Source organism: Acanthochromis polyacanthus, chromosome 18, assembly GCF_021347895.1.
Source record: "Acanthochromis polyacanthus isolate Apoly-LR-REF ecotype Palm Island chromosome 18, KAUST_Apoly_ChrSc, whole genome shotgun sequence".
Classification (NCBI taxonomy): Eukaryota; Metazoa; Chordata; class Actinopteri; family Pomacentridae; genus Acanthochromis; species Acanthochromis polyacanthus.
Genome location: NC_067130.1, coordinates 24443340 through 24459902, shown reverse-complemented (window position 1 = coordinate 24459902; position 16563 = coordinate 24443340). Strand labels below are relative to the sequence as shown.

Below are 16563 nucleotides of genomic sequence, written 5' to 3'. Positions count from 1 at the left end.
TACATATTAGATGCAAATAGTTGTTGGGACTCGGCTATGACTGTTGCGCCTTCGTGAAGACCACAAATTACAAACAAATGTACGTGTGTGTGCGGGGCGTTCCTGAGCTGTATGTTTGCCGAGAGGATGCTTTTATTTTGAAAAGAGAAGGTGTGGATGTTAGTGCTTCAGCTCAGCTGAGCTCCTCAGTTCAGGCGCTTGAAAGACTTCCAGCGGCAGCAAACAGGTATCTGTTATACAATTTATTTAAATTCTATGTCTCGGCTTAATCGCAATTTAAAATGCTATAATTTAGACATCTTCAGTGAGACTGATTGCAGCTCAAATACCGCCTCAAGTCAAACACAAACCAACGCAAAATATAGCTAACGTTAGCTCATGCACAACACCTACGTGACAGTTAACCTCATTAGGTAGGTAAAAAGCTAACCAAGTTACTGTCTTTTCTCTTACATGTAGCTTGCTTAGATAGAGGGCCAGATATGTGTATCGTAGCGATCGCTCAACTCGAGTTTAAGATGGCCATTTGTCGCTTCCTGTTCAGCCGTGAAATGTGTTTACTGTAACGGTAATGGTGTCTTTGCGCTTTAAAAAACAAAAAGCATTTTTGCTTTTATTGTGAAAAGGGACACAATGTAGGCCCTTTTGTCTTTACGTTTACATCTATTTTCACTCTAGAAGATGTCCTATTTCGTACTCATCTCAGCATTAGCTACATATTTGCTGTTAGCTATCAAACAGCTGTCAAAAAATGAAGCAATCAGCCATGTGTACCAAAATGCTGAAATGTTACAGTAGTTTGAATTGCTTTATGGGTGTCCGTATGACGGTGAAAATGCTACACGTTAAACCCTATTGTTTAACGATGAAGTACGTGGTGTGGTCCACGAGTAGGAAGGACATTGTTTCCATAGTTTCCTCTGTTGCCTCATTGGGTTGTGATGTCAGCACAGCACTTCCCCTTCACACTCCTCTTTCTGTTATCAGCGATGAGTCACCAAGCAAGCAGAACGTTGCAATGACTTTGTCCTTTGCCATTTATAAGCATCCTCTAGGTATCAAGTTAATTGTGATTTGCAGCAACAGATTGTCTCAGATAAGCAAGGCAGGAGCTCCATGGTGGGTAATAGAGTCGAGAGAGTTTTTTTTTTTCATTTCATTTTAAGATTTTGCAATTCTATTTAAACCACATTTACTATCATGCTATTATCTGTGGTTGCAGTTGACCAATCGTTACTGTTACATCCTGTTTCAAAGCTAAAACATACTGTTTACTACCCCTGCTATTACAACATGAAACTGCATATCATGTATCGTGTAATAGAGGAAACTGTTGTGGCTATTAATTCCAACAGGCATGGATCCGTTAATATCAGAGTCATTCACATTTCTGTCTAGGTTTTGTTTTGACCTGTTTCTATCATTTTAAAGTCTGAGCAGTTAGACCTATAGAAGAAATATAGAACCAGGGGAAAGCAGGAAATCACATTATTTAGGACACTGGAGCAGTTTTACCTGTTTGTAGGTGTTCTTGTCCATACAGTAAAATATCCTCTAAGATGATTGTGGTTGCTAGTTTTTGGAATAGAATCAAATGTGCCATTTAGTTAAATCAAGCTAGTGATGCAATTAATAGATGGATGATGAATTATATTACCCTTTAGTACTGTAATATACTTTATGTGTGTATATTGTGTGAATGTGCTGTAGGCCAGCTTACCTCCTAATGAGAGTGTGGTTTAGAAGTCAAGCAAGGGAGTCAATTCCTGAAGTTTATCTACTGAATCACATTTCAATTAGAGGGAGCATCCTGTGTGACAGCGCTGGAATTTCTTCTAGTGTGCACCTTTAGACAAAGCATAATTATACACTGAGCAAAAATGTTGACAATGCATGCAAATATTCTTCTTTTTCTAACTTACAAAAATGCCTCAAATCTCATCACTGTAGTTTTGGTTAAAAAGGGGTTAAATTTAGCAAATTGTTTTTGAGGTGTTCAACTGGTCGAAGGACAGTGGTCAGGTAGTGTGACCCATGTACAAACACGGCTTTGGCTCGTGAATATAAAGGGCCACCCTTAAGTGCAGGAGAATGGCAGTGGCAGTTTGAGTGCATCCACTTCTTCCATACCAGCTTGGCACAGTAAAGCAATTAGCAGTGGCTCCCTCTAAATCCAAAACCACCAGTCATTGGAGGTTTCAGGGCTTTTAACATCACACACCCTCACCCAGGAGATCTAGCTAGCCTTGATCAAACAGAGGCTTAGTAAATACACCGATCAGGCACAATATTATGACCATCGACAAGTGAAGTTAATAACACTGATTATGTTTCCTTTATTGCACCTGTTAGTGGGTTGGATATATTAGACAGAAAGTTAACATTTTGTTGTCGAAGTTGATGTGTTAGAAGCAGGAAAAATAGACAAGCGTAAGGATTTGAATGAGTTTAACAAAAAACAAATTGTGATGGCTAGGTGACTGGGTCAGAGCATCTCCAAAACTGCAGCTCTTGTGGGGCGTTCCAGGTCTACAGTGGTCAGTATCTATCAAATGTATCAAGAGAGAATCACTTATACAGTTCATCACTTTAGTAATAATGTTGCTGAAAGAGTCCTGCAGCATTGGCATTACAGCTGCTCTCGCTGTCGCACTGATATCAGCTGCATCTAGCTAAACAGGACAGCCACCAGATGGCAACTCAGAGGAATTTTCAAAACATTAAACTCTATGTTTGGCAAGTTTGTCTACCCGACTACCGTAATTAGCAGACCTAGAAAAGCTGCAATATTTTCCCTCCTTAGAAAGCAAGGAGGAACACTCATACAGTTGCCCTGCAAATCTTCAAATCTACAATATGCTTTGTGGTAGCTACATCACGTGTCTTGTCTTCTGTATTATGAGATAATATTCTTTTTAATCGGTTAAATTATTAATGACAATGTATTGATTTACAATCGTTTATATCCCTAGTTATCTGCTGTTTTTGCTATTTTTTAAAAGCAAGTGAAGAACAGAATTGACATTGCTTTACTTTCTTTCTTTCTATATTCTTCTCTTTTACTTTTAACGTCTAAGTAAAAACTTTAAGCCGGGACTTTTTCTTTGACAGTATTATTATGCATTATTAAGTTTTCAATCAAGTGAACAAAATACTTTAACATTGTTAAAATCAATGTGAAAATCCAGCAAGACCCCCAAATCACTAAATGTGCCTTGTATTGAGTGCTTTTAAACTGAATTTCTCAATGAGAGATGATGCTCTGACGTTTCAGACTGAAGTTGTGAACACCACTATAGGCAAACAGTCATCTGGACAATGGTTTTAATAATTGACCTGTGCTTATCTAACTTCATTAAATGCATGTTGTTGTTCCAGAACTGCACAGGCTCTTTTAGATGTTTTTGGAAAACTCTTATGCCTTACTGTTTTTCAGGCTCACCAGTGGTTTACATCTTGTGGTGAACGCTCTGTATGTAGTTGACTTTGACCCAGATACGCCTACCTCCTGGAGAGTGTTCTTGATCTGACCACCTGCTGTAAAGGGGTTTTCTTAATCAGGCAGAGGATTCTTCCGTCATCTACCACACTTGTTTTCCATGGTCTTCTGGGTCTTTTGGCGTTGCTGAGTTCATTCTTTCTTTTTAAAAATGTACCAGACAGCTGATTTGGCCACACCTAATGTTTTTGCTGGATAGCAAAATGAGTTGTTTTGATTTTTCAGCCTGTTGATGGTTTGCTTCACTGATAGCGACAGCTCTGTGTACTTCATATTGAGAGTTGACCTCACCAGAGTCTAAATGTAAATACCACACTTAAAATGAACTCTTGACATTTTATCTGTTCCTTGTAAAGTAATTAATGAGGGAAAAATACACACCTGATGATGGGACAGCTGAGCAACCAACTGTCCAGTTACTTTGATCCCTTAAAAAAGGTGGAAGGCACATAAAAATGTTTTGTAATTCCTACACTGATCACCTGATTTGGATGTTAGTACCCTAAAATTAAAGCGGGAAGTCTGCACTTAAAGCTGGGCAGTGGCTTGGTGGGTAGCAATTTCGCAGCTAGAAGATCCCCGATTCATGTCCCCGCCTTCCGCCTTTTTGTGCATGGAGTTTGCATGTTCTCCCTGTATATGTGTGGGTTTTCTCTGGGTATCTGTTTCCTTCCACTGTCCAAAAACATGCTGAGATTAATTGGTGATTCTAAATTTTCCGTCGGTGTGAATGTGAGTGTGATTGTTTGTCTCTATGTGTAGCCCAGTGCTAGACTGGTGACCTGTCCAGGGTGTCCCATGCTTTCTGGGATAGACTCCAGCCCCTCACGACCCTAGTGAGGAGTAAGTGGTGCATAGAGAGATAGAAGTAGAGGTGCCAAGAAAAACTTAATGTATATCAGTGCATGTGTCCGTGTGAGGGCATCTGGCTGGATTATGCCAGACAAAATAGTGGTTACAGGCAACTTGGTGGTGTGTAGTTTACATATTTTTCTGTTTCTGCTGTATGACAAAAGGATGAGTGTAAAGTGCTGAATTAAAAGCAGCTCATTTCACCTGCTGATCTGCAACCTGCTGCTCTGCACTGCTAAAATCCTAATTTTGTCACATGATATGGTGCGACAAAGTAATCATATACAGAAGTTAAAGACAACTGCTGTACAGTTAATCTGAAATATTTAGATCAAATCTGAAGCTAATACGAAAGTCATAGAGCAATCGAACAAAAAGAAACAAAACAAAGTTGCTCCAACTACTCCATGCTTTACAATGATGAAAGTGTCCATGTTGCACTTTATGTTACAGAACTAACTGTTGTCACTTTGTCAAGCTGGCTTATCGAAACTTGTATACGTAGTATATATTGTCAAATATAAATACACAAGTAAAATGCATTGACTATGTTACTGGGTTTCACATCTATGCTCTCTTATCTGTGTTTGCGGTCACATCACTTTGGCAGTCAAGTCATGCATATGCTTTTTTCAGGTGGTGTCTCCATACAGACTTCGTTATTTAACAAAAGAAGCAGGAACCAAGGGTTAATTACGTCCCAATATGGTAAGGAAGTGAGGTCATTGCTGGGATATACTTTCATCTTCCTTGCATCTTTCCATCTCAACGAAGCTCAGAGGGGAAAACAGGTATGACAGGCACTCTACTGTGCAGTTTATTCACCAATTATATATAGTATCAATTTTTTGCTGACAGCCTCTCTTTCACATAGGCAGCCCGACAATTTACGCTGTAATAACCACAGGTAGGATGAGAGTCCCTGTGTTCTACGCAGTGGTGCTAGCATTCGTCTGTCACAGCGACAGCATGGAAATACAACCCTCTCTGTATGGATCTACAAGGTAAGAAGAAAAGCTCTTATTTTTGTCTTGAAATAAAATACACTGGAGAGTTCCTTTGGTTCAGAAGCAAATTCAGTGCTCCAGACTAACTTTTCATTGTTAGCATCACATGATTTGATCACACCTCCCCACTTCCTTTTCTTGGTAGAGCATAATATTAATTGACCTTGCATGGTGATGAATAATTTGCATACTCTAGTTTTGCACTGATTGAACGACAGTGACTTGATATATGCAAAATATTTAATCTGAAGCAATATTCATTTTGTCCTCCAACCTAGAGGTTGTCTGATATCACTCCCATAAACTGGGCACTAGCTAAATTTCTCATTTGCTGAACATCTGTTTATCAGTAGGCACTACACTTTACCATTTCTCTCTAAATGACTCATATGCAGACTACAGTAGATGTTGGTAGGCGGCTGCTGTTCACTCAGGTAGGTTTATGACCAAGAATTACTTTCAATAGACTGACAAAGGACATTTGAATATCATATTTACCCAAGAATCAATTCGAAAGACTTCATGTACATTGACTGTTGTGTATGCTGAATTTTCTACATGAAGACCACATTTAAAAGTAATCCTGTGAGTGATCATGTTGATAAAATTGTGGGAAGTTGAAATCATGATTGTAATTGATCTTTATTTAGTTCTGCAGACCTAGCACTGCATTAGGCATTGTAATTGAATGTAATGCTTTTTTTCTTTATTGCTTCACTCAGTATGCTCCTGCACTCTTTATCATTAGAGGTATTGGCAATGGACCTCTTTGTTTTTGTAAAATAATCAGGTGCAGATTTCTTTACATTTGGAACATGCAACAGCTAAATAGCTTATTTCATGCATCAGGCAGGCAGACAGTCAGACTGGCAGATAGTGAAGAAGAAAAAACACCACTTTCCACCACTGTGGCTTAATGTAGTTGCTTACCATGACCACCAGAGGGGTACCAAAGCACCTTCATGATCAGCTTGCATTCAGATTAATCTGACCACATGAAATTTTAAGTTGCACACAGTCAAAGATGTTTTCATATGAACATATTTCATATGAGATAAAGATTTCAGTGGCATTTACTAGCACAAAAACACCTCCTTTTAACCAAAGCTCAAGAATTAAGGGACTAACATCTCTAAGCAAAGGTTACAGCATCACTATCCTACTGGCAGACAGGGGGAAATGCACAGTGGTACTACGTAAGTTGAGTACTACACAATAATATCTACACTACTTGGGGACTATATCACCTATCACCAGGCTTTGAGGCGAGATCCCACAAGCAGTCACAAAAAGAAGGTCATAGACTGCTAACAACAGCTGGAAAAGAAAAAGCAGATGACCATCCATTGTATTACCAGCTTGACCCTGAACAAGACACACCATGTATATTTGGACTTACAAGGATTCACAGGGAAGAAGAATGAATGAATAAATGCTTGCTCGTAACTTGAAGGTCGACCTTTGTCTCATTGGACAGCGTTGTGTTAAGAACATAGACTAACTGAAGTTCTTTACAGAAGTGATACGTAATATAGCTGGGTTCAGCAATTTGTTAAGATAACACCATTCTGTCATTCAGACATTGGCCATTTTTATGTTAATGTTACTCACAGCTTCATTTAGACATACCCACCACAGAGACAGAGCACCAAAGTACTCGTGCAATATTTATACACACGTGGACAAAATTGTTGGTACCCCTCAGTTAAAGAAGGAAAAACCCACAATTCTCACTGAAATCACTTGAAACTCACAAAAGTAACCATAAATAAAAATTTATTGAAAATTAAATAATCAAAATCAGCCATCACTTTTGAATTGTTGATTAACATAATTATTTAAAAAAACAAACTAATGAAATAGGGCTGGACAAAAATGATGGTACCCATAACTTAATATTTTGTTGCACAACCTTTTGAGGCAATCACTGCAATTAAACGATTTCTGTATTTGTCAATGAGCGTTCTGCAGCTGTCAACAGGTATTTTGGCCCACTCCTCATGAGCAAACAGCTCCAGTTGTCTCAGGTTTGATGGGTGTCTTCTCCAAATGGCATGTTTCAGCTCCTTCCACATATGTTCAATGGGATTCAGATCTGGGCTCATAGAAGGCCACTTTAGAATAGTCCAACGCTTTTCTCTCAGCCATTCTTGGGTGTTTTTGGCTGTGTGTTTTGGATCGTTGTCCTGTTGGAAGACCCATGACCTGCGACTGAGACCAAGCTTTCTGACACTAGGCAGCACATTTCTCTCCAGAATGCCTTGATAGTCTTCAGATTTCATCGTACCTTGCACACTTTCAAGACACCCTGTGCCAGATGCAGCAAAGCAGCCCCAAAACATTACTGAGCCTCCTCCATGTTTCACCGTAGGGACAGTGTTCTTTTCTTCGTATGCTTGGTTTTTGAGTCTATGAACATAGAGTTGATGTGCCTTACCAAAAAGCTCCAGTTTGGTCTCATCTGTCCAAAGGACATTCTCCTAGAAGCTTTGTGGCTTGTCAACATGCATTTTTGCAAATTCCAGTCTGGCTTTTTTATGAGTTTTTTTCAGCAGTGGTGTCCTCCTTGGTCGTCTCCCATGAAGTCCACTTTGGCTCAAACAACGACGAATGGTGCGATCTGACACTGATGTACCTTGGCCTTGGAGTTCACCTTTAATTTCTTTGGAGGTTGCTCTGGGCTCTTTGGATACAATTCGAACGATCCGTCTCTTCAATTTGTCATCAATTTTCCTCTTGCGGCCACGTCCAGGGAGGTTGGCTACTGTCCCGTGGGTCTTGAACTTCTGAATAATATGAGCCACTGTTGTCACAGGAACTTCAAGCTGTTTAGAGATGGTCTTATAGCCTTTACCTTTAAGATGTTTGTCTATAATTTTTTTTCGGACGTCCTGGGACAATTCTCTCCTTCGCTTTCTGTTGTCCATGTTCAGTGTGGTACACACCTTTTCACCAAACAGCAGGGTGACTACTTGTCTCCCTTTAAATAGGCAGACTGACTGATTATGAGTTTGGAAACACCTGTGATGTCAATTAAATGACACACCTGAGTTAATCATGTCACTCTGGTCAAATAGTTTTCAATCTTTTATAGAGGTACCATCATTTTTGTCCAGGCCTGTTTCATTAGTTTGTTTTTTTAAATAATTATGTTAATCAACAATTCAAAAGTGATGGCTGATTTTGATTATTTAATTTTCAATAAATTTTTATTTATTGTTACTTTTGTGAGTTTCAAGTGATTTCAGTGAGAATTGTGGGTTTTTCCTTCTTTAACTGAGGGGTACCAACAATTTTGTCCACGTGTGTAATACACACAAGATTGGATAGTTCATCTAGTGATGTATGATATGGAATTTTCCACTAATTAGCAAAATACTGTATCTAAACTACTGGCAAGCTGTTTAACCAATAGCGTAGGTATTTATGATTTCCTAAATGCATACGATGCTGTCCGTGTGTGATGATAATGTAGTTACTACCTTATGGAAAGTAAAATAAAAATATCCTGACAAATGTGATGAAGCTGAGGACTCAACCCAAGGCTGGCTACTATGTTACACTGGATCTAACTGTAGCCTATGAACTGAGTAATCCTGTCTCCCTGCCAGGGATAGTTCATATTTTTAAGCAAATGATGAGGTTACGAATGTGCTGTGCATAGATGAGTTAAGCTCTCTGTCTTTGGATATGCTCATTAAGATTCTGCTGCTGGGTGATGCTGTAGGCATTTAATACAATCACAGACTTTAGAGTGACTGTTTAGGGGGCTGTTCTCAGTTGGTCTATTGAGACAGGCATAAATCGGTTGCTACCCTTAAAAATGGAGTCCAATTTGCCCTCAAAATCTATTCCCAAATAGTGCCTGATTTTCTGAGCTAACAATTTGAATTCCAACATTTCAACAGATTTTTGCCAGATGCCCCTACCCTTCTTTTCTGAAGCCCTCTGTATTAATTGAGATTATACCTAGTCAGTTTACTTGGATGGACTCCAGTCAGGTACTAGACACATACCAAAGATTTTTAAAGGAAACAGGATATATCTGACCACAATATGGAGCCACAGCATGGATATGACTATATTTTTTTATAAATGAGAATATTCAGGTATTGATTTTTAATGAATTTACTAAAAGTTCTAAAAACATGTATTCATTTTGTCATTAAAGGTTAAAATATATAGATTCAGGGGGAAAAGCCCAATTTTAGGTATTTACAATGATATCTATAACACAATACAGTGCGCAAAAAAGGGAAGGGGCCTGAATATTTCCAGAAGTGACTGTAGTGAGTCATATATTGGTTGGTGTGATGAAGCATAGCAAGGCATATGAATCCAGTGATATTGTAGTTTGCTGAGTGGATATTTCTAAATCAGAAATTATAAAATATTTTTTGTGTTACACACTAAGGCCTCAGGAAGCCATCTTGAATCCGAGTGACTGTTTGTCCAGAACCAAGCAGCAGCAGGTCTTAACAAACCCTAACAACTTCTCTGTGGATATAAGGATGCCTGGTGTTATCCCTACTGGGGTGAGTCTGTTTTTCTTATACTGTACTTGGAAACCAATCAGACAAAGAAAAAAAAAGACATCCTCTAGCAGAACAAGACCAAACTAATCAAGTAGATTTTGCTGAGGAAACACTATATGACTAATTGATGATTACTCTCTGTTATTTGGTAATTAATCTCATCATTGTGTTGTTTAATGTTTCAGTCGGACACTTACCTTTGCATGGAATATCCTGTTCCTACTAGTCGAGATGCATATATTGGTGAGTGTGTCTTCTGTAAGAGTTTTAAGTCACAAACCTGCAGTACATAGCCCTGCTCTAAAAGCAACAGTCAGTGAAAAGTACACAGACTTCATATCACTTTTTCTGTGGGGTGATATAGGTCAGCTGTGTACTACTGGATAAGATGTCCAAATAAAAGTGGCAGTTGAAGTCGCATCAACAGTTGAACCTAATATTGTAAAGGGAGTAATGGTAGTAGTAGCAGAAGAAATAATAGCTGCACTAATGAAAAGCTTGTTTGTCTTTACATAATCCTTAAGTGTTTTTCCTATCCCATTGATAGATGTTTTGTTTTATGTACCTATTTTCTGTGCACCTGTTTCTTTATAGCCCTCTACTGCAATTTGCAGTCATTTTCTCTTCACCTATCTTTAATTGCATGTGTGTGCATCCAGATGAGAATACTTTAATTACAACTTTGTTACTGATGAAGGTGTAGATATTAGGTTGTTGCTAGAGGTACGGACCCGTACCCGTAGCCTGTGGCCTACGGATACGGCACTTTCCATTTGCCAATCAGATACGCGAGATCTGGTCACGTGACTCCCGGTAGACGCTAGCGGTATGGACCCGTAGCATCGGTACTACAGGTACGGACCCTAAACCTAACCCTAACACTAACCCTAACCCTAACCTTTGCTTACCTTTCAACAGTTTGCAGTGGTTAGCAGCTTCTTGACTCGCGAGACTCGCGTACGGGTCCGTATCTGTCTGGCAAATGGAAAGTGCCGTATCCGTAGCCCACAGGCTACGGGTACGGGTCCGTATCTGTAGACACTACCTAGATATTAGGGATGGGACGAAATATCGTTTGGCGAAATATCGCGATACAGAACATGACGAAATGCATTAAGTATGAAAAAAATGGATTGCAACGTCATGTCCGGTAATGTCCGGTCACGTCCGGTCACATGCGCATGTGACCGGACGTAACGACAACACTGTCGGTTGCAGCAAGCTAACAAACCTTGCCTCCAAAAAAGCCGAACAATGGAGTCGAATGAGGTCGAAATTGAGGATGCTCCGTCTGGATACAAGTCATCTGTCTGGCAGTATTTTGGCTTTCTCATCAAAAAAGAAGACGACAATAGAGTAACTGACAAGACTAAGACTGTGTGTAAACTTTGCTATGCTGTCATTCCGTACACCACCTCCAACACAGCAAACATGAACCACCACCTTCAGCATCACCATAAAAATGTGAAGACGGCCCCGGAGAAAACGAGCCTACCGAAGGGTGACCATGAGACAAGCTCTGACACCAACTCTACCCCCGTCAAGTCCGCGTGCAAAACAGATAACCAGGCTCATCGGTATGGAGCCATAATGCTGACAGTAAGTTTTGCCATTGAAAAATGTTGAATTAAAAGGGAAAATACAAACATTGAAGTTTCAAGCTTACTGGCAGTGTTTTCGCGGAGCCATAATGCTGACAATAAGTTTTGGCATTGAAAAATGTTGAATTGAAAGCGAAAATACAAACATTGAAGTTTCAATCTTACTGGCAGTGTTTTCGCGTGGGGGGGGGCTGGGGGGGCGGGGCTTATAGCGCGAGAACACAGAACACGCTTCTTGGTTTTGAGGAAAGGGGACAGAAAGAGATTGCCCTGTGCTGGCTAGCGCCATTTTCGTTTGACCAAGCATGGATCAGAGTTCACCTCAGGGGCAGATTGAACGTTATGTCATTTGGTCGTTTGACCGAAGGCCTCATGTGGACCGGTATGCTGATATTTATTAAATAATTTTGATTATTGTGCACCAGATGCCCGTATAGCTCATTGGGTTAAGCAGGCGACCCATGTATAGGGGCTGGAATCCGACGCAGCGGTCCGGGATCGATTCCTGCCTGTGGTCCTTTGCTGTATGTCATCCCCCTGCTTTTCTCCCCATCTCCTGTCACTCTTCACTGCGACTATCACAATAAAAAGGAAAAAAAATTTTTTTTATTATTTTTATTTGTTAAGCTGCCGAAATATTGAAATGTGATTTATATTGTTCCATCTGCATATTATATTTTTTCCCAATGGTCTTAATGTGTGTTTCACAGGTAAAATGTTTGAAAAGGATTTTTTATGGTCTGAATTGTAATCAACTCTATGAGCTCGGTGAGTGGGGATTCGAGTCGATTGCACAGGTGGGCTGGTCTGGTCCAAAAAGTCCTGGGCCGAATTTGACTCCCAATCCGGTGTTCAAGATTAACTGGTGTTCCGATCAACTGGTGATATTCAGTGAGCGAGGCAGCCGTTACAACGGCAACACATAGCATAGGTGACTGTACCGATGCCTGTTCAAAACACACAGACGTCAATAAACTGTTCCGAAATGTTCTTGTTGTCAGCTTTAACGTTGTCGTTAGTGCTCTGTTTGGACTCACGGCTGTTCAGTCTACCAGTAAAATACTCGGTTTAATGAGGACTTCCACTTAACAGAGTGGAAATATTGCTTCACTGTGGTAGAGTGTGACCATCTACATCAGATTAACTGGTGACAGTCTGTGTCCTCAGTCAGACAGAAACAGCAAGAGAAGTTCTAATACCGTTTTCAAAGCTTACTGCAATAAACCAGTTTGACCTCAGTTGTTCTACTTTTAAACAGATTTTAAGTAAAACAATGACATCATATAAACCATCTGACCACATTCTAACCAGAGGTTTCACATTCTAGCCTTCATAACGTCGATATGCTTCATCTATTTTTCCCCCCCGTTATTCAGGATTTATTTATTTTACTGGGGCATTGCAAGTTCATCAACATTGTATTCCACAGAATCAATGCATTGTAAATTAAATGCATTGACTTTATAGAACACAAAATTAAAGGTTTTTTTTTATTTTATTTCTAAAGACCTGGAACAATAATAGAGACGAGGATATTTATTCTACAAAACCTTAACGAGCCCACCCTTGAACTATATAGCTAGCTGCTGTACAAACAAGATCTCACAACTCAAGACGTGAAACAGTAAAATAAGAATGAATAAAAACAGACCAAATAAGATCATCTTGCTGAATTGTTCTACCATAAGTTCCATCTGCAGATTCCCTCTCAGACTAAAAACTGCCTCTTCACTGAACACCTTTACACTTATATATACTTATGACTACCAATAGCTGTGAATAAATGTTTTTTTTTCCTTTTTATTAGCTTTATTTGACAGGTAAGTAGAGAGACGGACAGAAAAGTAGGGAGAAAACCTACAGCAAAAAGCCGTGAGCTGGAGTTGAACCCAGGCCACTGCGTCGGGTTTATCTTCCTGTTTATAGAGCGCCTATTCAGTCACCTGAGCTAATGCCCCAATATATGTGATATACTGAAAGAAATTGGTGTCTTTTCTCAATGATGTCAGTTTAGAGTAGTATGACATAACAAAGTTCTGCTGCTGGTTTGAACATGAATGTCCTGTGAATTTTGCTAAATTGCTGCATTTCAAATCCAACACCTTAAATACTGCTGGGCTGTTTTGGTCAAATTTTTACGTTTGTGTTATTTAAATAAGACAGTGTAGCTACAATGTGATCTAAATCTGCCAATACTGTATCAATATATTAATGTTATATTGCAACACTTCGGCATTCTGTTATCACACGGCTTGGTGAACTTCTTGTTAAATAACGTGTACACCGTGTGCTGGTCTCCTGTCTGCTGCTTTAACCGGTTTTAACAGTAAACAGAGATCGCAGCTCCACTGGTTCCACAGTCTATGTTCCAACTGCGGTGACGTAGTTTTTCTTTCATGTAGCCTGACAGCGCATGACTTTTAAAATGAGAACGCCTCTTATTTCCAGTTATTTTGTCAAGACTGAAATGTATAGAACAGCAGAAATCTCATTTTATAGACGAAGTTGTCCCATTGTTTATTTCCTGGTCAGTAGGTAAGGGGTCCTGAAAAGCCACGCCTACGAAACATCTGTCTCAGAAACCCTGCTATCACCAGTTGATCGAAACACCAGTTAATCTTGAACACCGGCCCTGATTCACCTGGACCTGGGACTTCGAAAACGCCAGTAAATCTGTTTCTCTTTGTACGTATTAGTATATAATATTTTTTCCACACAGAACCTTGTGGCATTAAAACCACTTTAGGCTTCATATTATGCTAATTTAGCAAACGTGCTAATGTTCTCTAAGCTATCCATCCTCCATCCATCCTCTATACACCGCTTTATCCTCATTAGGGTTGCGGGGGGTGCTGGAGCCGATCCCAGCTGACTCGGGCGAAGGCAGGGGACACCCTGGACAGGTCGCCAGTCTGTCGCAGGGCCAAGCTAACTAATGTAAAAGGACTTTGACTCGTTTCTACAGACACATTTCCACTTACAGGAGGGATTCTTCGTGAAATGAAATATTAATATTATTATTCAATATTATTTATTAAATAACTTAAATATTATTTCGCCACAACTTAGCCCCTACAGAAAAAACGCAGGCAAAAATCCTTGATTCTGCGAGTAAATAGCCTTGATTCTGCGGGCTAAATTCTTGATTATGCATTAGCTAGCTTAGAGAACGTTAGCATGTTTGCTAAATTAGCATAATATGAAGCCTAAAGTGGTTTTAACGCCACAAGAGAAACAGACTTACTGGCGTTTTCGAAGTCCCAGGTCCAGGTGAACTCTGATCCATGCTTGGTCAAACGAAAATGGCGCTAGCCAGCACAGGGCAATCTCCTCCTGTGCCCTTTCTTCAAAACCAAGAAGTGCGTTCTCGCGCTATAAGCCCCGCCCCCCTAGCCCCCGCCCCTCACGCAAAAACACAGCCCGTAAGATTGAAACTTCAATGTTTGTATTTTCGCTTTCAATTCAACATTTTTCAATGGCAAAACTTACTGTCAGTATTATGGCTCCATACATCGGCGAGTTCATAGCGGACTACATGGCTCCATTTAAGATGGTAGAGAACAGAAAATTCATCCAAATGTTCAAGGTGCTGGAGCCAAAGTTTAAGATGCCATGCCGAGGACATTTTTCAGAGAAGGTAATCCCGGAAATTTATACTGAAACCAAATGAAGCGTGAAAGAGTGTCTCAAAAATGCAGACTGCGTCGCCCTGACCACCGACGGCTGGACCTCGTGTGCAGCACAGAGTTATATCACCATCACGGCCCATGTCATCAGCGAGACATGGGAGAGTAAAAGCTTTGTGTTGCAAACTCGTGAGCTAAGTGAAAGTCATACTGGTGTTAACATTGCTAGTGTGTTAAGAAATGCACTGAGAGAGTGGGAGCTAATGAGGCCACAAACAACCATTGCTTGTGTCACAGACAACGCCAGCAACATGGACATTGCAGTGAGAGAGCGGTCTCCATCCTCGCATCAAGTGCTTTGCGCACGTTGTGAATCTGGCCAGTAAGCGAGGTTTGGCTGTGTCCTGCGTCGCATGCCTTCTTGCCTGTGTGCGAAGAGTCACTACGTTCTTTCACAAGAGCACCACAGCCACCGCCGTCCTGACCAACAAGCAAACCCAGTTGGAGCTGCCTCGGCATAAGCTCATCACCGATGTCCAGACCAGGTGGAATAGCTCGTACGAAATGCTTGCTCACTACCTGGAACAACAAGCAGCTGTCTCAGCAGCGCGGAGCAGCCCAGAAATCCAAAGGAATGCGAGAGAAATAGATACTCTGGATAACACTGATATATCAGATGTAGAGGACATAGTGAAACTGCTTAAGCCACTGAAGACAGCCACAACAGTTCTCTGTGATGAAAAAGAGTCCACTCTTTCACTTATAATGCCACTGAAGTACATGATTGAGCAGAGCATGTCACCAGACGACGAGGACACACAGACCATCGCCAGTATGAAAAGTGCTATCCTACTCGACATCTCGGACTGGTACTCTGGGGACTGTAATGACATGCTGCAGGTGTGCACAGCGCTTGACCCACAATTCCGAAGCCTGTCCCACCTTAATGATGAACAACGTGAGTCCGTCTATGCCTGGATAGGTGAAAAAACTTCAGTTCTTCATGTGCAACGGAACCAAGTAGGCAAACTTTTATTGAAAAAATGGAGGTGTGCTGCTGTCAGTTCGCGTGTGTAACTGTGAGAGAGAGAGAGAGACAGAGAGAGACAGAGAGACAGACAGAGAGACAGACAGACAGAGACAGTGTGTGTGACAGAGTGAGAGAGAGATGGAGAGTGTGTGTCAATGTGTGTGTGTGTGTGGGGGGGGTGTCTGTGAGAGAGAGGAAGTGAGGGATTGAAAGACAGAAATGTTTGAGCTAGTTTTTCTATTTTATGTTTTCTTTAGACAAGTTACACTGATGAAAGAGCTAGGGCCAGTGCTTCAACACCAGGGACAGCAGCAGAGCAGGCCGTGGTCATGGTTGAGGCAGAGCAGAGCCAGGAAGAGCCAGTAGAAGGAGAAAGGCAGATGCAGGACGTGACACAGTCTCCCCCACCAAAG

General features: G+C 40.7%; 1 protein-coding gene across 2 annotated transcripts in view; it reads left to right on the top strand.

Moving 5' to 3' along the window:
* The first annotated feature begins 83 nt into the window (after positions 1-83).
* The window catches only part of pam (peptidylglycine alpha-amidating monooxygenase), a 56681-nt gene continuing 40201 nt past the window's right edge, over positions 84-16563 (top strand). For both annotated transcript variants that reach the window (XM_051938370.1, XM_051938369.1), the window contains exons 1-5: positions 84-226; positions 4988-5142; positions 5226-5355; positions 9773-9893; positions 10079-10136. In XM_051938370.1, coding sequence (XP_051794330.1) covers positions 5264-5355; positions 9773-9893; positions 10079-10136 — 271 coding nt within the window. In that variant the 5' untranslated portion in view covers positions 84-226; positions 4988-5142; positions 5226-5263. The remainder of the gene's footprint in view (positions 227-4987; positions 5143-5225; positions 5356-9772; positions 9894-10078; positions 10137-16563) is intronic.